Source organism: Telmatherina bonti, assembly GCF_933228915.1.
Source record: "Telmatherina bonti genome assembly, chromosome: 21".
Classification (NCBI taxonomy): Eukaryota; Metazoa; Chordata; class Actinopteri; order Atheriniformes; family Telmatherinidae; genus Telmatherina; species Telmatherina bonti.
The window spans coordinates 8,390,911-8,413,154 of NC_136630.1; the positions used below are offsets into that span (position 1 = coordinate 8,390,911).

General features: G+C 38.1%; 2 protein-coding genes across 5 annotated transcripts in view; both read left to right on the top strand.

Annotated features, from left to right (window-relative positions):
- Nucleotides 1-96: 96 nt before the first annotated feature.
- mfsd13a (major facilitator superfamily domain containing 13A) lies at nt 97-8,757 on the top strand. Of its 4 annotated transcripts, none has more exons than XM_079261429.1 (10): nt 131-224; nt 847-865; nt 2,122-2,384; nt 2,638-2,717; nt 3,897-4,346; nt 4,427-4,547; nt 4,814-4,910; nt 6,540-6,711; nt 7,281-7,474; nt 7,781-8,757. In XM_079261429.1, the coding sequence occupies exons 3-10, from the start codon at nt 2,217-2,219 to the stop codon at nt 8,026-8,028; spliced, it is 1,530 nt and encodes a 509-aa protein (XP_079117555.1). In that variant the 5' UTR covers nt 131-224; nt 847-865; nt 2,122-2,216; the 3' UTR covers nt 8,029-8,757. The 4 variants fall into 4 exon arrangements, with proteins under 4 accessions (XP_079117552.1, XP_079117555.1, XP_079117553.1 ...); XM_079261427.1 differs by having other exon boundaries at nt 137-224; nt 847-957; XM_079261426.1 differs by lacking the exon at nt 847-865 and having other exon boundaries at nt 97-224.
- Nucleotides 8,758-13,965: 5,208 nt separating this feature from the next.
- The window catches only part of arhgap27 (Rho GTPase activating protein 27), a gene marked incomplete at its 5' end in the record, with an annotated part of 28,288 nt that continues 20,009 nt past the window's right edge, over nt 13,966-22,244 (top strand). The window contains one exon of the mRNA XM_079261180.1: nt 13,966-14,736. Coding sequence (XP_079117306.1) covers nt 13,966-14,736 — 771 coding nt within the window. The remainder of the gene's footprint in view (nt 14,737-22,244) is intronic.

Sequence of the window (22,244 nt, forward strand, 5' to 3'; positions counted from 1 at the left end):
GTAGGTGTCGCTGCAGCCCTTATCTGTTTGTCTTCAACGCTTGGAAACCCATTCACAAATCCACGCCACAGTCGTCACTGGTGTAAGTAACCCGTGTGGTTATCGTGACGTGTTCCGTCTGGGTCTAAGACACAGCTGCCGACACGACGTATCGGCTTCCTGTCGGTGTTTTCTGTCTGTATAACTTCTTTTTCTGTCGGCACGCAACACGTATTGACTAATTTGTGAGTATACTTTTATCTAGCTTTAAATTAACCATGAGATAAGATGACTGATAACGTTAATCGGTTAGCCAATGCTAGCATTTACTATAGCAAGCTAGCGCTAGCCATTAGCAGTTTGTACAACAAACCAATAATCTATAGTCATACGAGATAGCTTATCGACTGAGAAGCTAACTTCATGAAGTGTGTGATGCTAGTTTTAATAGCCGAACATGTGAAAACTTCTCATTCTCAGCTCATAAAAAGGCTTGTTAGTGTGCTAAGTAGCTAATAATTGTGGTAAGTTTATTATTTATTTCTCCTGCTTTTTGAGAAGTCATGTTGTTGTCAGTCTAAGTTCAGTGTTGGATAGAAATATTCACCATTCTTGAATCTTTGGTTTTTATTGCCCAGCAGCTTTTGCAGTGTGGTGTAATAATGCTCCTGTTTATTTCCTTGAAATTTGTGGACTAAAGGAAGTGTTTTTGTTTGTTTGTTTTTTTCTAACGCATCTAAGTCATCTTTTGCAGGTTTGTCATCATTATTCAGTTGCATAATTTAGAAGCTGTGAATTAAATCATTATATTTGTATTGCTATTATTGTTGTAGTTGTGAGATCAGACGTTGTCCTCATGTCTTTCAGGCCCTGGGAAACCTAGCAGGTACATCCTTGTGTCCCAGCCAAGAAATCATCCCACAGGGGGAAAACTCTAAATATGTTGTGCCTGAGGAGGCATGAATTGGATTTATATAGGTGCCGTCTCGCCTTGTTGCTTTGTGCCAAATAAACACTTCTGATTTTGATATGATACATGCAGCTTGGAGATGTGATATGGCCCCAGTTGGCTGAGAGTCGCTGTGGATCTTGGATCTGATAGGAAAATCTTCTTCTTTTTTTTTTGTTATATTTTGAGAATGTTTCCTTTCATCAGCTTTGCTATCTTGTTATGATCAAGATGTAAAACTGCAACTTTGCAGTTATGCTTCAATCACAAGCCAACCTGTTGATGAAGACTGACAGAAAATGTCTGATATCACATCACCTTAAGGCTGTAATTTCAGAAATGATAGGTTTTCTACTCTCAGGATCTGGAAGAATGTTTATAATTTGTGGCAAGTTTAAACATGTAGTCAAATGTGGTGTGTGAGAGATAATTGTGTGTGTGTGAATTCTTGTCCTGATATAGCATGTGCAAATGTGCTTGGGATTTCAACAGGGAAGTGAAACAGCACAAATGATTCACAAAACTTAGCTTGATTTGCATTCACAATGGGGAAAGAATTTGTGCTCAGTTTGATTGAAAAGACAGTAATTCACGGGATGGTTGGTTTTTAAACTAGTCTTTGTGTTTAAAAGTGGATACTGCACCCTTAGCTTTACAGAAGGTCTAAATTACGTGGTGTCTTACATTGTGTTGCACGTCAAAATTACTGTCACAGCTTAATGTTAAATATGACACATATGTGGATAAAGCTCAGCAAAAATACTTTGTCTGAGAACACAATTATGACTTTTCTATAGTACATTTACGGTGAGCTACTGTCACTTTTTATGGCAACAGTTCAGCAGAATGATCATAAAAATGGGTGATAAATTACAGGTTTATGTACATGAATCAGCTCGGTTTGTGTCAGTGGAGAAAAGAAGAGTTAGTTACCCAGCAGCTAACTTAACTTTAATGAGTACTGTCCATTTACTTTAAAAGCAGCACTCTTTAAGTCAGTTTCAGCTTTGTGGTGAGGCAGTTCCAGGAAGGTTAGTGTTATTGTTGGCTCTCTGTACTGGTGTTTTAACTACTAAGAATATACATCAGTTTCCCCTAAATCTCAAAAATGTTAAGCAGTACATGAATGCATTATCTTTTGTCCACTATACTGAAAATAAATGAATTTATCATCTTGCATTATGATTTTTCAGGCCAAAATGAGGTGGAGACCCCCCGTCAGCTAGACCAAGAGATGATTGCAGCTTGGTAGAAAGAAAGGACAGATTTGAGAGATTGAGAGAGAAGAATGGGAAGGAGCGTTGGGGGCTGCTGGCAAAGTGTTTTCTCCACTGCAGTACTGTACGGCTCGTTGGCTCTGTTTACCTCCATCCTCCACAATGTGTTTCTACTTTACTATGTGGAGACATTTGTGTCCATCTATAAGATTGATAAAATCTCCTTCTGGGTGGGGGAGGTGAGTAAAGAGCAAACCTGTGTCTGTCTGTGTATATAATAAACATTTATTATGTATGTAGGGGTTTGCTGAATTATGTGAAACATTTGTTTTCATCATATGAAATAAGTATAAACACAAATGACTAAGGCACAATCAGACTGCATGTATCTTAATTCTTATATAGTTTCTATCATGTCATCAATAAGTAATTGTTTTCTTTATTTTATTCACCATTTATGTCTTGTAATCCACCTTATATTCTGCTCCACAGACAGTATTCCTTCTCTGGAACAGTCTGAATGACCCTCTCTTCGGTTGGCTGAGTGACCGTGCCTTCCTCAGCTCTCCTCAGTAAGTGTTTGCATCTGCTAATAGCCAGATAAAGTAAAGACTTGCTAACATGATGTGCTGTTCTGACTTCACTCCTTTACTTCTTGTTTTGCCTTTATCTGACAATCTTGGATGTAAGAGTAACTTGTTGTGTAACAAGACGGTCTATATGTGGTAAGAGTTGGAGAGTCTAATTCCAACTCTGTTATAGTTTCATACCATATCTGTATGAATAATTGGGATGTGATTACCTTGCTACAAAATTCAGATTTCTACACTCTGTTTTAACATCCAACACGCACACCAGGATGTCAACCGTAAAATGTTATGTCAGCTGCAGTAATGTCAACAAGACTAGTTGGCCACGTCATCGATGTTTGTTAAGCATGAGGCAGCCTTTAGTGTTTTATTTCTGTATGATTAAACAAAAAAATTATATGACTCTCTTTCCACGAAGCTAGAACAAAACAGCACATGCGTGGATGAAGGTTCACTGCGTGCTGGAGGAAGTTTATATGACATTCATCTGACATACATGTTCTCCATATCTGCTTTCTCCCGCTGTTGATGGTACAGCAGCACGATGCATTGTGAAAACAGTGCATTTGGTGCAGAAGCTGTAAACAAGTGAGGATTGTGTGGAGCAGCACTACAACACAGTTCGTCACTGATGTCGTTGTGTTCGTCACATTGACATCATATCTTCCAGCTGTGCCGTTACACTGTCCTGATAAAATACAGGCAGTTTCAAACCTATCCACAGTGGTACCTGGTTTCAGAAATGATCAGTCTTGTGGAGTCTGATCCATGGTTTTGTGTCGATCACAATACAATTCGGCGCCATGTGGATGGAACCTAAAGGCATCACAGCTGTAGTGTTTGACTTTGTTACCTAGATGCCCCAACAGGGATTCACTGGGTAGCTTTGTGTTTCATTGTGCTTGTATTTGCTGATTCTGAATATGCACACCCCTGCGATAGACTGGCAACCTGTCAAGGGTGTACCCAGCCTCTCGCTCCAAGATGGCTGGGATAGGCTCCAGCTTCCCTGTGACCCTTAATCAAACTAAGCGGTTCAGAAAATGAATGAATGAATGAATGTGCATGCCTACCCATCTGTTTGTAGGAAGGGAATATGCTGAACTACCAATGAACCTGTGTCTCTGAGATGTTTATTTTTTCTCCCTCCCCTCCATGTAGGACAGGCTCACAGATCACATCTCCAGAGGTGGTGCTGAAGCGTCTGAAGGCCCTCTCCACAAATGGCCCTCTCTTCGCTCTGTCTTTCCTGGCATTCTGGGTGGCGTGGGCAAGGCCCGGCTTGCAGTTCCTGCTCTGCCTGTGCCTGTACGACGGCTTTCTCACCATGGTGGACCTCCACCACAGCGCCCTGCTGGCGGACCTCGCCGTGTCTGCAACCGATCGCACGCGTCTCAACTTTTACTGCTCGGTGTTCAGCGCATTGGGCTCCTTCTCAGTTTTTTTGTCTTATTCGTTCTGGGACAAGGAGGATTTTTACTCCTTCCGTCTCTTCTGCGTAACTCTGGCTGCCTTCTCCATCCTCGGCTTTTTCTTTGTGTCTCGGTTGCTACAGCGACGCTTCAAGAAGGAAATCCGTCCAAAGCAAGATGAGCTGTCAGCACTTAAAGAGTAAGAAGTTTTATAAATTTAGAAAGCAGTTTGAGTTTCTTGTCATTGTTGCTCCTCTGACTTTTGTTGTGCTGTTCTAGGCTGAGTGTTGGTCATGCTCCACTTACCAACCCAGAAAAACCTGTCACTATCGGACAGTATCTCAAGCAGCTCTCCAAACAAAGAAACTTCATGTGGTTCGTGTCGATGAACCTTATACAGGTAAGATTCTAAAGAAGTAAAAAAGTAAGTTAACTTAATGCTTAAAATTGATTTTATCCTTGTTTTTAAAGCAGTCTGATATTGTGACCTGAACATATTAAAACTAATTTTAAAAATGCAACTAATTTTTAGGCTTTCTTTTTGCTCAGTTTAAAAACAGGATTATTTTGTTGTCACATATGAAAACTGTGGTCAATATATTGAAAAAAACTTGTAAATTTAATATTATCACTTAGTTTATATTGTTTTGTCTGTGTCCATTACAGGTGTTTCACTGCCACTTCAACAGCAACTTTTTCCCTCTTTTCCTTGAACATCTCTTATCTGACAATATCTCCGCTTCAACCGGTTCAATCTTACTTGGTAAGATCCCATTATGGTGGTAAATACACACATCTTATCATGTTTGCTGCACAGAAAAAGAGCAGGGAAAATGATATTGTGAAAAACATTGCAGAATTGATTTAAGGTTATGGCACACTGTGCTGACAGCGAACATCTGTTGTCCTTCTGTGCCCTCGACTGTCAGCAAGACAAATGCTGATTGGTTGTTGCATAGGGACGGAGCTCAAACACACACTTACACTTGGCATTAATTTTTTTTTTTTTTTTTTTTTTTTAATTTGGTGAACAGAATGTGTTTAGTCTAAAATGAAACCAGGTTTTAGGTTAGTTTGAATGCAATTAAAATCAGCTGGAATTACTTTGGCTCATATGCAAACTCAGCTTTGTTTGCAATTTTTTTTTTTTTTTTTTTTTTTTTTGTGGCCTTTTCTGTTTATTATTAGACCATATACAAACCCAGTTACAAAAAAATGGGAAACTGTATAAAATGGTCATAAATAAAAGCAGAATTCAATGATTTGCAAAAGTCATAAACCTATATTTATTCCCAGTAGATAATAAACAAGATATCAGAGACATTTTACCATTTGATGGAAAATGTAAAGCTTTATCATTGCATGGTGGATTTTTACCACGTATTTGTGGATTGCACAGTGAACTGTGTCCCTGAGCGCATTCTGTAATTTCCAGTAGAGAATCGTGTCTGCAGCCTCCTGAGAGCCTGAAGATTACAAGCATGCAGTTTTTAATTTTGATTTTGTTCCTCTGCACACAGAGATTCCTCCTGATTCTCTTAAGATTTTGATTTTTATACACTTTAGGTGTTAGTTGTTTTCAACGTCTTCACAATTTTACAAATGGTAGCATTTTCTGAAATTTTTCTACAATTTTTACCTGTTCGCTGCAGATTGATGAGCCTCTGCCCAGCTTGTCTTCTGAGCTTTCTGCCTCTGAAATGCTCACTTTGTTTTTTCTATTTCAACTTTTTAAAAAAAAATGTTTTGCTGCCATCCGATTCAAAATTGTCTCATTTTCCATTAAATGCAAAAAATTCTCAATTCCAACATAATTCGTTTTATTGATAATATAGGTTTATAATAGCAAATCATTACTTTCTCTTTTTATTTACATTTCACAAACTTCACACACTGCACATAGATTACTGCCATCCCACTGCATTGCTTTTGCAGGCAGATGTAAATAATGCAGACTGGCTGGAAGTTTGATTCAAATGGTGCGATCAGGTTAAATTTTGCTCAAATGCAGATGTTATGAGGCGACTCGGCATTCACAACTTTCATTGCAGCTGATTAACATCAGTTTGTTGTGTCAGGGCCTCAAGCTACAGTTTAGTATGTTGATATCAGGATGCTCAATATTTTACCCTGAGTTTTATGTAGAAAACATTAAATAACTTCTTATTCCTCGCATAGGAAGCACATTTTAATAGCTGACAGGAATTATTGTCATTATGTGTCATTTAGCATCAGATGAAATTGCAGCTCAAACAAACAAAGTCCCATTTTTACACTTACTTGCGCTGTTTCTGGCATCCCACTCATCTTTTCTCAAAATGTTTATTTTTCTGTTTGTTTATAGTCTGCTCTTTTTGTTTCTTTTGTTTTGTTTGCTTCTGCTTCCACACAGGAATCTCTTACATTGCCCCCCACCTGAACAACTTGTATTTCCTGACACTGTGCCAGCGTTATGGGGTTTACCAGGTTATCCGTTGGCTGTTTATGCTCAAACTGGGACTTAGTGTGGTTATGCTGCTTGCAGGGGCTGACCACATTTATCTGCTGTGCATCTTCATCGCTAGGTATGGCCATCGGCACTTGCATCGGGGATCCAATGTCTGACACTTTGTGCTGTTTCTTTTGCTTTTTCAGTTTGTTGGTTTTTTTTTCTTTAAGATTTATCATTTTAAAAGTTGTTTATGCAAACACAGAGTAGTATTTTAGTAGAACCACAATGTGTAAGTCAAACACAACAAGGGCTTTTGCTATTACAATCTATTTTGAGATGAATTTAACTAATTTTGTGTTGTGTTAACTTTTGAGATCTTTCATTAGTTTAGGTTTCTGTCTCTGAAAATGAGCCAAAAGAGGGGGGAAAAAAAGATGTTAAAGTAATCTTCATTATCATCAGTTGGTCACAGTTGTGGTTAACTGTGTTCTCTCCAGGCTGTTTTGTTAGAACAGCACAGGAACCGACAGGGTTAAAACTGTTGCTGCATTTCACACGCCGTGGTTTTTTTTGCAGTTACAGACACACCAGCGCAGTGTGTAAAATGTTTAATCATTTCTCTCCTTTGCTACTCTTAACAAAAAAGCTTTGTAACTTTTTTGGGAGTTTGAAGGAAACTAACGTGTTTGTTTTGCATTCTAGTAATCGCGTGTTCACAGAGGGCACCTGCAAGCTGCTGAAATTGGTGATTTCTGATCTGGTTGATGAGGACTTTGTGGTAAACAGACGTCAGCAGGCTGCCTCTGCTCTCCTCTTTGGGATGGTTGCCTTGTTAACCAAACCTGGCCAGACTTTCGCCCCACTCATCGGCACCTGGCTGCTTTGTGCTTACACAGGTACCAACACCAAAGTCCTCTTTACCACTTGCGAAGCAGAGCATCTGTCTGAGATGTTACCCATTGAAATGAGTGAAGTTGACGGCAACAACTCAGTTAAAAAATGCTCAAGATGGATTAATGACTACCATCTGTTAGACAGATTGCTGCTTACTCTGTGCCGCTGTGACATTTTTACTTCTGTTAGCAATAATAAACTAATTATTTCAGAAAGTTTTGATTATTTGAAACTGTGTTCCATCATAACACGCAGGATGCGGTATAATGTCTGTCAAAAAGGCTAATTCTGCTAATTCTCCGTCCAAGGTTACGATATATTTGAGAGGGAATCCGTGAAGAACTCTGTTTCTGCATCTGACATTGCCTTTAACCCTGAGACTCCTCCTCTGCGCCTGGGCTGCTTCTACATGTTGGTGTTCGTGCCTATCACCTGTGCCCTGCTCCAGCTGGCCGCCTGGTCTCGCTTCACACTTCACGGCCGAAAGCTGCAGGGGATCAAGACCCTAAGGCAGGGGGCCCAGCATGGCCACCTTATCGATGTCAAGGCCATTTAAACTGAGGAGAGCTGCACAAAGCTGCACTTTTAAATGATCACTTTTGATGATGTCTTAAAGAAGCAGAAAGCTGCTTGGACTTCACTCTGCAGCTTCTGACAATAATGAACGTTTACGTAACATATGGCTTTGTGTATGGTGAAAAATGCACATTGGGCTGGAAAAATCCCACTTAAAAAGGACATGAAACATTTTTTTTAATGGAATCTGCCTTATTTTTATATTAAATTTGAAATTATATTTATATTTGCAATGTTGACCAAAACCTGATAAAACCCAATCAATCAGTGTTTGTGGACCAAGAAAACAGCATTTCATGCTGTGGATCAAACATACGGTGCCCTCTTAATAACTGTAAAACCTGACTGTAGTGTGGAGAACAGTCTGAATCTCATTGCTGCTAAACATTTGTAACACCAGCCTGTAATATCGACGCAGAAGTGCAGAGTTACAACCGAACTGAGCTCTGCTGTCTTAACATTTTGGACAACACAAAGACTGAGTGCCATTAATACTGCATGAATCTTATGTTTCAGTGCTAATTATTTCACTCTTGTAATTTCCAGAATACCCTGCCAGTTTAATGTTAACTATTTTGTACTTAGTCCAGTATTGAACATGATTTTGCACAGAACTGCCATTTGTCTATTGTACATCTTGTATTTGGATTTTCAGATTCTTTGTGGAACTGTGGTGAAAAATGTATGTGGGAAATGAAGGTAACTACTATCAGCTCATTTTTAGTACTCTGAATATTTCAAAGAATGTAAAATACTTCTATAAATAAACCTTATCTATAAAGTAAAACTGTTGTACTGTGACACTTATCATGGCGTGGGGTATCTATACTCTACTGCAGATTATTACAAAATACTTTAACATTTGAAGGTACCCTATGTTTTCATGACTGAGATGTGAGCTTGTTGTGTTGTCTTTGTGGAGCTTCTGAAAGTTTATTTTCTGAAATGTGTCAGTATTGCTCACAGCTGCTTTTTAGGACATATATTTTCATTTGGGGCATGCAAAAAGGCAATTTTACTGAGCAAAAGAAAGTGGTACTGACTGATTTAGATATAATTATAAACATCGTTTGGTGTTCACAAAAAAAGGGGAAAAGAAGGCTGTAACCAGAATTTAATGAATGTTCAGTAAAGTTCATCCATTTTAGAGAAACATGCAGGGATTGTAAGTCACAGTTTTAAAAAAAACAAAAAAAGAAAAACTCTTGCAATTAAAAATTAATACCCAAGATAAAGAAGCGAGTTTGGGGCCTGCTGTTTATTACTGTTGTAAACCTGAAAGTTTGATCACTTAATTTGACCTGTTTTGGATCACCTTAACTTGTATCATTATGCGTTTTCATTTGTATTCATAGTGTAGGACTAACTTCAATGTTGGCATGTATAAAAAATAACAGAAACATTGTTAAACGGAATAAAGCCGTCAAAGTACTCCGAGCTAACTTAAGAGATTTTAAAGTACTTTAAATGCGTTTACAATTTACCAGGAAAAGTAAATTTAGGGTTAAATTAGCATTAAAAGAAGATTTCAGACGTGTTGGTTGCCAGGAGACAAACTGGTGAAATCTCGCCGCTTTCAGCGTACGTGTCTACCGCGCATGCGCACACTTATCTTCGATGTATATTTTTTTAATTATAATTTTTCATGCGGGATTTCACGTTTTAGTCTGTCATTCATCCCGCAAAACGCCGTTTTGTATTTTCTCCATTAGCAGCAAAACTAGCGTAACTCTCTAAACGTGGAATGTGTCCGCGACACGATCTAATATTACCCATCATGCACCGCACGCACTACACAAACGGGTTGTTAAAGTAATTTATTTAAATGTAAATATTTTTCCACACTCAGTTATCCATGCTATAATCTTAGGTTAAATTCTTTATATATGCGACATATATAATTTTGGAGTCGTTGTGGGTGCTTTTTGCCACCGTCATTCTAAAGTGTATGTCGGAGAAAGACCTCCCGAGGACTTCCATATCGTAGACAATACACTCATGTTTCTCTTCAGATCGTATAAATCTTTCGCCTTTTACTAAAGATTTCCGTGGAGAGGAACAATATGAGTTTCAACTAATTTTTTGATGCCCTGCCTCGTGCGGGGCTTCCACTGTTGTAAAAAACAAACATAAAGTGCGCTCTTAAGCGTTAATGTCATGCTTAACTCACAAAATATAGTGAAGTTTGACAGCATTCGTGACAAAACTGCGTCATGTTTGCTGAAATGTTAGCTATTTTCACAAGAGCTCCTGCAGATATTTTAGAAATTCTGCCATGCATCACAAATTAATCATCCTCCATAAAGCTATAACTCATTAATCCAAATAATTTAAATATGTATTCACAATTTCCATCTGCTTAAGTTACAATACATTTCAATGTTATGATCAAATAAGTTTTAATTTCAGGAGATCACCGTATATTTCAAAACACGTTCTCCTAAATAGAGTAATTTTATGTTTCTGTGCAACTATTTTACACGAAAATCCAGCAGAGGCACGGTTTTCCTCATAGGAGAGGACTAAAATACAGTCAGCAAATAGAAATTTTTCTCTTATGTTTAGTCTTATATTTTTTTTTGCATTGAGAAGGCTGTCAGTGTCATTTTAGCCAGCTGTAAATACTCTGCTGGGACCTTCTTTAGCCAAAACAAATATCCACATCCCTATAAAAACAACAAAAAGTGAACTTTGCCTCTTTAAATTTATGGTGTTTACTATTTTGTTATGTCACATTGAGTCACCAGCATGCCACTTCATCCCAGTCAGCAAGTTGCCTTAAAAAAATGGTCAAGAATATACTGGGAAGTATGGTTAAAGTCAGACTTCCCACTTCTTGTGGTTTCAGAGCTATAATGTGTCACAGTTTGCCTCTTTCGGTAAAGGCACACAGGCAAGCAGAACAGGAAATAAGAGCGAGGCAGTCAAGCAGAAACAATACATGTGAGCAACAGGCTAAGCTCTACAAGGTTGGCTGCTGACATCCAACTCCGCTTCAGTGGTTCTTTGACAGACATTTAATGACGGTGGGACCTGTAAAGCAAAATCAGGCAAGTAGAGAACTTATCACTTGAGCTTTGGGGTGCAAAATTAAAACATGAAGTTCCATTTTAACATGTTTTCAGCCTTGTTTTGTACAGTTTAAGACAATCTAAGTGTTGTCAGGTATCAGTCAGGCCTCTCTGTGTCACACATGATTCAAAATGCTGCAGTAAGACTCATCACTGGGTCAAAAGACTTGTTTCATTTTGTATTGATTTTAAAATATTTCGAAAGAATCTGCTGCACTTATTGATCTGGTACGCGCCTTCCTTGGCATTGACATCCACAGATGCTCACAGCTTGTGACAAAGAAAGACGAGGCTTTTTTTCTGATGGATCCTTCTGCTCACTGAACTCACCCTTGTCTCCTTTTGTTAGACACCTTTATTTAAAAAGAAAACAGTATAAAAACAGAACTTTATTATTCTTATTACTATTTATTTAAGTCTATTTTCCCTAGAATGAGTGTAATTAAGTTTTTAGCTTCTCTAACTCACTCCATTATGTTTAGCATGAGACTAAAATGCTAAACAACAAATCTAACTTTAAAACAAATCACAGTGCTCAGTAAAGTCTATTTCTTACATAAATTCTTATGTCTTCTACAACTTTTTAAGTTCATTAGGGGGCAACAAAACACTGAAGTAGTCGGGGGTTGCCGAAGAAGACATTGCCTGAAAAGGTAAACTGAGATTGCCGGGTGACGTTGGACTTGCAATGAGCTTAGGATGGTGCAGGTTTCCTGTTTTGTGGCTAAGCAATCTTCACTCTGCAGTTTTGTGTCTGAGCTTTAGCTTGAGGCTGCTTTGCAGCAACTGGCAAGCAGCTTCCTGTCTGTTTATGTGCACAAAAACAAAGGGGATTATCTCCGCCAACTTTGTGTGTGTGCGTAAGCGTGTGTAACCAATCCAGTGAATAAACTTTATTTTTGTAAATGATGTCAGTCACTAACACTGGTGGTTGGGTCAATGGGACACAGACACAAAGGTCCAAAAAGGTGAAGGGGAGCTTGTACCAGATCTTCAGTTTAAAACTACTTTTAGCAGACACAAAGTAACTTAATGTGTTATATCGTTACAGGATTACTGCTAATTCCAATCAAAAAAAGGTGTTGTATATATGCAATATCATATCATATTTGCTTTGAAACTGATAAATGACTTTTATTGTTCCTCAAAGAAATTGTAAAGTAGTAGATTTATCCCTTTTTTTTGAAAAGGAAATGATAATATCATAATATCAAATGTACTGGCAACCCGTCCACAGTGTACCCTGCCTCTTGCCTGGGCTCCAGCCCCCCATGATAATGAACTGGACTAAGCAGCACAGAGAAAGGTTTAATAATAAATTAAGCCTGATTGCTGATGAGGATGGCTGCTGGTAGTGATGAGCTCCTGTGTCTTTCTGTCTTGCAACTTGGTTAAGTTTAATACCTAACGTTGTTTGATCATTTGCATTTGCAAAATATGTTCAGCGACTTGTGCAGTTTCCTTCTCCAACATTTCCAGAGTTTTCCTCCGTCCAGAACCAGCCTTCTTGATTATTTGGTTCAGTTTCTTTCCGTCTCTGATTCTGACGCTGTACTGATGGCTGCAAAATGGTTTGAACAGACTTAAAGAAGTTATGCTACACTTTGATGCAGACATTGAATGTTCTTAGCTTCCTTAATAAGTAGAGTCTGCTCTGTTCCAGCTTGTAGACGCTTTTCCAGTTTGATTCTAGTCTGTTGTCCAGCTCAGCGCCGTGGTATTTGTATTCCTCCCCCACCTCTACGTCTTCTTCCAGGATGTAAACGGTGCTCTGTTTACTTTTGTTTCCTCTAAAATCCATGTTCATTTCTTTTGTTTTGTTCAAGATGAGGTCTTTGTTTTCACTCATAAATTGATGGTCCAGGTCTCTGTACTCAGCTTGGATACACTTACTTATATGCTAGCATCTGCATTTTGCCCCTTTCTATAAAGAGCCTGGAATGTTTTTTTCATAGATGGCATGTAGAGGCTTAAACTCACCATTTCCCTAAAAACAGCTGAAGTGGAAACTATGTACATACATACATATATATATATGTATATATATATATATATATATATATATATATATATATATATATATATATATATATATATATATATATATATATATATATATATATGTATGTATGTATGTAAATGTATGTATGTATATATGTATTTATATATGTATTTATATATTTATACATACACACTATATATATTAATGTGTGTTGCCCTAGTGGTGTTTGTGTGAAAAAAGTGACAAGCTACCCACCTTTTTTGCTTGAATGATACAATCTTGTATGAATGCAATTAATGCACCTTTTATACCTGATAATGACACCCTCACCCTTCTCCATTTAACCTACTGATTGTAGAAACTTCTACAAAAATATCGTACCTGGCTCCTGATGTTCTGAATATGATGAAGCTTGTCAATGAAAACAAGTGTAAATAAATGCCTTTGTGTTTGTAGCTTTAACATGAAGCTTTTAAAATATGTATAGATTAGATATTCAAGAAGAGATTCCAAATTGTATCCCCTTTATTTTAGAAAAGGTGATCAGTTTTTTTCAGTAACTTTACAGAACAACAAAACATAAATAAACTAAATGAGTAATTTCCAATATAAAAACATCTTAGGGCAGAAATTGGGTGTTTGTGTGGGAGGCTTGTTGCCCAATCATTTATCCAAAACATTGAAAAGAGGTAACTTATTGACAAAGAACTGTAAGCCACTGTCTGACATTTCTAAGGAATGTTTATGTGAAAGCCACATCAACATCAGATTTCCTCTTTTTCCAGGTTCAGCATGCCATTTCTACGCCCACAGTAACGGAGCGGCCACACGGGTGCACCACAGCATGGAGCTTGTCTCAGTGGAGTATGAATTCGAGTACAAAGCAAAGGATGGTCGCCTTGTATCCATCAAGCCAAATGAGAATTACATCCTGGTGTCTAAAACTAACGACCACTGGTGGCATGTTCGCAAAGACCTGCACAGCAAACCTTTCTATGTCCCCGCACACTATGTGAAGGAGCTCTCAGCACCTCCCAAAGACTGTCCTGGTCCCAGTAAACTGAGTTTAGATGAGATTCTGACTAAAAGTAAGATGGCAAAGAGAACCCCATATGATACAACAGTCGTGCTCCGTGAAGTAGCTGGGGACTCTTCAAGGGAGACATACCGCTTCTCCACTTTTGGTTTCTGTGACAACGCCCCAGATGTGAAGCTAAGTGAGCCTCTGAAAGACATTCCACGCACCAGCAGCTTTGCACACACCTTGAATGGCACAAAGACACAAAACTCAATGAGAAGTCTTCCACTGACTTCGTCACCTCCGAATACTGAAGGCCTGCAACTGTACGCAGAAGCTCATCCAAAGCCAAAGACCAGGGAAAAACAGCGGGAGGCAAAAAGCTCATGGCAGGACAGTGAAACTGAGAAACCACAGACTGGTGTGGATGATACAGATGTGGATTTTCCTTTTCCCCCTCCACCCTTACACTGCATGATTCCAGAGATAAACATCACCGAAATCGAAACATCTGCTGAGGTAACAGATGCTGAGGCTTCATCACTGCGGCGGCTGAGTTTAAATCAACCTGCAGCAGCTTCTTCTGTAGATGAACAGGTAATGCTTTAATCCAAGTTTACACACACGCACACACACACTGTACTGTAACACGTTGTACATCTCTTAATTAGAAAACAGCAGAATCTGATGGTTAAAGCACTTAAAAAGACACTTTAACTTTAGCCAGGGATGTTTTCTATTTCATTTTTACTGTTTTAAAATTAAATGTATCTTTACAGACATTAATCGGACATGAATTTATAACATTAATCTCCTTTTCTATTATTGTATTATATCAACCTTTTAAAATCAATTTAAAGGGAAAAATTCAGTTGTTTTTTTAACAGTGTTGCTATTTAATTAAATGCAAATAATCCATATTAATTAATTACAAAGCCTGTCATAATTTATTTTAAAATGTAATAATGTAATAAAAATATAATATAATATGAGCTTTGTTATGCAAATTATGTCACTTAGATGGCGCTTTTGCACCATGAACATAGCAGTGTTAGACTGCTTCCTCTGTTTTAGAGTCAAAACATTATCAGCTACTGTCTTAGTAATGAAACAAACAAACCAACCTTGTGGTTAACAGGACATTTCTCCATTCTGGCTCAAGTTTAGTCGTACGATACTTAAAAGTCCAACTTGTAGTTAAACTGCTGTACTTGAACGTAGTGAAGTAATTTTAAAACACAAATATTTATAGGAAATTTGCAAACCGGTTATGGATGCCAGAAGCTTCCAAAAAAAATGTAAACCGGACACAAAAAAGAAAATAAGATTGAACTCAGATAACATGTTGCATAAACAATTCATAGGGTTTTTTTTTCTTCTCAATTGTAACTTTTTAGAAATGAAACATTTAATAATTTGATCTCCAAACTTTCAAAACAACAAACTGAAGAGTCGTAGATATTTCTTAGTTTTTCAGACTTAGGATACCTCAAACATGAAGTTGTTGTCTCAGAAAAATGTTTTTCAGTGCTGTAATTTAATTTAAACTTAATTTTTCACTAATAAAAGCCTGAAAATTTCACTTCCTGCTCTTTGAGAAGCTGAAAAAGAACCAGGTGGCATCTAAACTTCAGTTTCATTATTGAAACATCAATCTAAAGAGAATCATCAACTCTAATTAAACTTGGAGGGTTTTAAAAAAAAAAAAAAAAATTATTACTATTATGTTTACTTTGGGTTTGTTTGATTTTTAACATGTGAAAATGGAGCTTTATTTGGTAGTTGCATGAAGGGGGTCCTTGGGGAAAAATAGTTTGCTCTAGAGCTCAGGCGTCAAACTCCAGTGCTTCTCAAGCAGGTTTTTGTTGTTTCCAGGCTCCAACACGCCTGGCTGAAATATATGAATATGTTGACAAGCATCTGTTGGATCCATTTTATTTGAATTAGGTGTGTTGGTGCAGGGAAACAACAAAAACCTGCCAGATACTGGCCATCGAGGACTGGAGTTTTACACACCTGCTCTAGAGCAACTATTTTCTCCTGAGGACCCCTTTCATGCAACTGCCACATAAAGCTGCAGACACCTCTCCCACTCCGTGTTGAAACCATAATTATTTACTTTAATTAGCCGCCTCTCAGTAATAATGACATATTCTGACTGACTTCTTTCCTTTAATAAAAACCAAAGTTAATTATCAACTTATAGCCTTGTTTATTTATTTTCTTTCAAAATAATGATGAATCCTCGACTCTGTGGCATTTCTCAGACATGTCTCATTAACGAAATGGTGCAAAAGTTGTGTTTCCAGGCTCCCAAAACACTGTTTGCATGTAAATGAAACTTAACTCGCCTGTGTGCACACAGTCACACAGGCTCAAAACGTAAGATTAAGGTCTAAAATCACATCACAGTTCAATTCTAGCAATCACAGCAAAACAAATCTTTGTATGTTTTCATGAGTGATGGAAACATTGGAAAGCTTAAAACCAAAAGTCCATGATGCCATAAAATAAAACATGCTACTGAAAGCATTTGAAAGTATTTGAACAAAGGGGCCAAAAGAGGAGGCTTCATTTCCCAAGTGATCATCACTGTCTTACTAATTAGCTGATTTTAGGATTAATATGCAGAATTTATTTAATTCAGTTGATCTTTTTTCTCTATTACCTCTGTTTTCTATCAGTATTGACAAGCAAAAGGAGAATTTTTCCCATCAGATCACATTCCTGTCCCAGCATGGTGTACTTTCGCCTTTTCCAAATAAACTATTACCATTTTAGGCTGTTTTTAGAGTCAGAAATGACTCTAAAAGACCGGTGCTAGACCGAGATATTTCCAACCTGATGAGTTAGAGCTTATTATTTTCTAAGTGTGTTCCAACAAGTCTTTAACACACCAATCAGAAGGAATCCAAATAATTACACAGTTATGACTAGTGTGGAAAATTAACTAACTAAAATGAGTTTATATGTCCTTTAGGAATGATACTTCATGCATCACAGGTTTGTTTGGGGTCTCAGATGTGCATGTCCTCTGACTTTAAGGGAACTTTGATACTTGAAGCTGGAAGTCCTCTGTGGCATGATTGTCTGTGAGAGACATCAGCTTCAGCGTATAACAATATGATTTTACCCACTCTGTAAGTTTTTTCCTCTTCTTATTTCCTTCCACAGGCCAGCAGGCTGAGCGATACCCACACCACTCCCACAAAGTCTGCATGAATAGATAATAGTTTTTACCTATAGACAAATAGCAATGGTCTGATTAGAAAACACAGCTTTGTTTGCATTTGTCACTGATGGTTCTTGGCATTGTTTTTGCATATAAAAGCACATAATGCTATATAAATGTCACATATAGAGACAGAAGAGACTGGATATCTGGTCTCTTCTGTCCAGAAAAGACCAGATATCCCTACAAACCACATGGTATGTTGGGGTTTTTTAAGAAACCCCAACATACCATCTAAAAAAAGAAAGAAAAACAAAAGAAGTCCCTTTTTCTGCAGTCTTGAGTTGTAAAAAGCCTGAGTTTGCTGGCGTGGCCCCTGGTGGAATCCTCTTGCAAAAACCAAAGTACAAAGACAAGGATGTGGGTTATTGTCCATGAATGAATCAGCTACCAGTGAAAAAAATGTTTAAAAAAAGGTTTCAGTCCTTGATATGATTAGTTTCTACTTTTTAAATAGCTGACTTTGAAGCCAGCGTGTGTGACTGGTGTTAAACTTTAAGCCACTTGCTTATCAGCTTCATCCATCTTATATAAATAGTTTACTGTCATATCTGCTCTGAATCTACTGCCAGTCATGAGGACTGAGGTTGTCCATGTTTTTCTGTTCAGACCCTGGCAATGTGTTAATCTTTTTCTTTTTTTTTTTTTCTCACGCTCAGTCGTGATTTTTAAAATCTGTCAGCAGGCTTTGCTTTTCTTTTTCAGCTACCTCTACACACTGATGTGGTGTGGTTGAAATGAGCAGAATAAAGACTGAACCTCTTGCTGGTTTTGACACTTTTTGCAGTGAAGGTCTGTCTGTGCCAGCTCATTAGCATATGAATGACTGCTCGTTCCCTTCGTGCCATTTCAATGGGCAGAAAAAAAAGGAGAGGTGTTCCTTGAACGCCTCTCCAGAAGCATCTGATTCGGTCTGTGAAAGTCTTTGGAGACGCAGAAACGCCAGGAATAGGTGTGTATAGGTTATAATTGTTTGGTTGAACCTTTTCCTTGTCGCTAGTTTAGTGTTGTTCCAGCTTGGTGGGAAGTTTTGCGGGAGTTTTGCGGTGCGCCATTTGGATTGGTGGAAACAGGAGGAGTTTCTAAAAAAAACATGCTGTACTGTCAAAGTTGCTCAGAACAGGTTACAAACAGGTTGTGTGAGCTGGGTGGCCTCTGCAGAGGATAGGAAGGAGTTAAATCTGAAAAAGTGGCAGCCACTCCCAAAGCTCCCTCTGCTACTGTACCTGGTTTCCCCGGCACCAGTGACGGTACTGGGAACCACTATGAACCGCATCGCAGGGGAGAAGCGATCAAACATCAGCTGATATAACTCCCATCTAGCCTTTTATTCGTTTTTAATGTAGTTTAGGGAGTAAAAACTACAGAAACCGTCGTTTCAGGTAAGTTTCATGGTAATTGTCCGTGTTTTACACCTGTTGCAAAGAGTGACGTCAGTCAGCTGCTGAAGGAGAAAGTGATCTAATTTAATCTGTGTATTCTTGCACTTTTGCGTCACTTTATGTCTGGATACCTGATCAGTTTTGTGGGTGAATTTGTGCTTATTATAACGCTGTAATTATTAGAAAGCTGGTTTCTTCTCTCAGTTACTCAGAACAAGCTGGATTTTAGACTCACTTTTGTGTCATCTGCGCTTCTTTTCCTCCTTTGGAAACATGAATGAACCTTCTTACTTGTAACAGGACCATTAATGTGCCAGGACCCCTCAAGTGCATTAATTCTAACCCCACAATGGAGGGCCATCTCCATGGTGATGCGAGGGGGTCTGGCCTGACTCCCAACACGCAGGGCTTTGGGGGGTGTTAGTGCCAGCTCTGCCGTGCACTTGGCGTGTGTGTGTATGTGTAATATGCAGGACTTGCAATTAGCCCAAATGTAGGTCGCTTAATATGGAGGGTGTGTATGCTGCTATGTGGGCTGAAATGGGTTATTAAGTTGGGTGAGTGGATACAAATCCAGTATGAAATTGGGATTCAGAGAGTTGTTTTTATGGTCAGTGTTTTGTTTTTATTGTTGCTGCTGCAGATAAAGTTACAGAGTTTATCAGAAACTTTCCAATTCTGGTGAGAACTGATTGGAAGGAAAAATCTTTCATGGGATCCATGAAAGTATTGAACGCATATCACATAACGCTTTGTCACTTCAAGATAACATAATTGCCAACTTTAGGTCCAGTGTTCAATTGACTTTTTTTTTCCTGTTGTAAACTACAAAGCACATTTTCTTCTATGAAGGAAATGTGGAAGCCATAGTGTCTTTAAGCACGTAGAGCGAGTGATATGTGTTGTTGAGTGAAACAGACTAAATCAAATTCCAAGAAACTGCTCCAACAGGTAGTGTGAGTATCTCATCAGACCTCCGTGTACTGAACATGTTTCCATAAAATAACTAAAACCAGGTGCAGATTGCTTCCTCATGAGGGATTGTCTTTTGTTCTCTCATTATAATGCATCAAATCTTTTGCAAAAGACCCACGCCGTCTCAGTTTAATGGTTTGACACCAGTTTGTGCAGCCTGCTGGTTTAACAGCTGGAAATGTGTCAAGTGAGAGATTATTTAATTATTTTCCAAGGGTTTAAGAATAACCCTGTTAAGATTGATCTTGGTTAGTTAAACTACATTTTGACCTTTGTTTTCTTTAAAGTTTGTGCCTGTTTTAGTCTGATGTCCTCTTTTAAGACACGTTCCACCCATATTCTGTAGATCAACATCAGGAGGTGTACACTAGTGAGCATGTGCACAAAGAATCAAGTTGTGCACCAGGTTTGTCCATCTGTCACAAAGGTAGTAGTGTCACAATCCATGGTTGAAAATTGTGCGATTAGGATCAAGACAGTGGCCCACGAATATTTAAAGGTGTTAGGCTGAACAGGACGTACTTTCTAATCCCAACCGCACGTTTTTAATATCTAAACATAACCGCGTTACATTAATTCCAACCGTGTAACCATTCGCTGCTTAGAGTGTAGTAAAACAGTAGAGATTTGCAGAGAGGGAAGAAGAAAAACATATATTTTGCATGAACGCCACCGCCCCTTGCAACACTTAAAAGGCAGAGGCTCGATAGTATGTCACATGTCTACATTGAGATGTGGACATTGCAAATGAATGACGAAAGTGTGATGAGTCAAGCTCATGAGAAAATAGAAACATCAGCTGTGTGTATGAAGAGGATTTAGAAAAGTATGGTCAATTTATACAATTTTGGAGCCATTTTTGAGAAACTGTATCATTATGGGCCAACGTAGTTAAACTGATGATAACCAACGTTTATGTTCACACTAAGCCTTGAGCACATCTTCTGATAAACACATTCACATTCTTCTGTAGTATGTAGATTAGATATGTAAAGCACTGCAGTTTCCCCATGTCATTCTTAAAGAATGTGCCGTTCATTTTATTTCATTTAATCTGATTGCCTGGTTTCAGATGTTTACTTTTAGTTTGTCTATAAACTCTTTATGTTTACAACAAAAATACAAACCAAAACCTAACAGAACACCTGTTTAATCAGCATAAGTCGTTATATTATGTTCTGTTCTATGGTCATTTAGGAGACGCTTTTCTCCAAAGCGACTCACATTTGAGAGTGAGACCAACACAAGCAAGAAATCAGACAGCAGGGGACATTATAGATAGATATCTACGCAGACAAATGTCCCCTTGTTGTAGATCATGTTGTAAATCACTTGTAACTGATCACATCAGGTGTTTTTTGGCATCTGGCTCAAAATAGCATTGATGGCAACATAACACTCGGGTGCATGTGCTAAATTTCCCAGAGGCTGCTGCATTTTGGTACTAAAGAAGTGAAAAAAACTCATGTTGAGACTTTGCATTGACAACATTTTGGTGCCACATATTGAAAAGCTTGATCAATTGAACCCATCCACAGCTCAGTAGGCAGTTAACTCTCAGTTCACTTGTGCAGCTTCGCATCCACAATCCTAATCAAAAACAATAAAATTAGCCTAATTATTTCAGTATGTTGTGCTTATTGGAAACTGGTCGGATAAAGTGTAATCCCTTCTTGTTGACCCAGTTTAATTGTTGGTCTGCTCAAATAGGCAGGGAAGGATTCAGTCAGCTTATTTTAGGAAGTGTTAATGGTTTGGAAAAATACTGCTTTTGTTGTAAAAATGGCATATTTTACATATTTTAGCAAATGTTGGTTAGCCTTGTTTATTTAGTCGAATACTGTTCAAAGATGAAAAAAAAGAGCAGCTGTGGTGATTGCTCCTTGCTTTGCTCATTACATGACTTTTAGCATGTGAGAAATAAAACATGAACATGCAAGCCGGGCTAAATGCATCACTTTCATTGGATGGTGTCTTTAAATGCTAATCGGTATAAATAGTTTTGTTTTTTCCAACTTACTTGCTATTTTTTGAAGATTTAAACACTTGTTGAAATGAGAGGGAGTAAAGGAGGGAGAGGAACGCGTCTCACAAAGATGGTAATAAATCTGATGATTATTAGAGATAGGAATGTAAAGTATTTCTCTGACGTTTAATTACAATCAAAACTATTTTAACCTTGTTTGTTTTTACATCTGAGTCTTTATTTAGTCTTGGCTTTGGATGCTTTAAGAAAGTTATCTAAACTTTTAAAGAAAAATTGATGTCGTCCTCAGTTGCATTAGTCATATAACCTGGAATGTCATTACTATGTGTAACATTTCCTTTAAAGCTGTAATGTTGAGCTTGATTACAGTGATTCAGTGGTTCAGGACATTCAGCTGCGCTTCAGAGATTTTTACTGTCAACTACAGAAGCTGAAGCTGCAGCTGATGTCCTGAATCTATAGGCAAACTGTTTGTTTCTTTGCATATTGGCTTGTGTTTACGAGCACCTAAAAATAACAAGGTGGAATA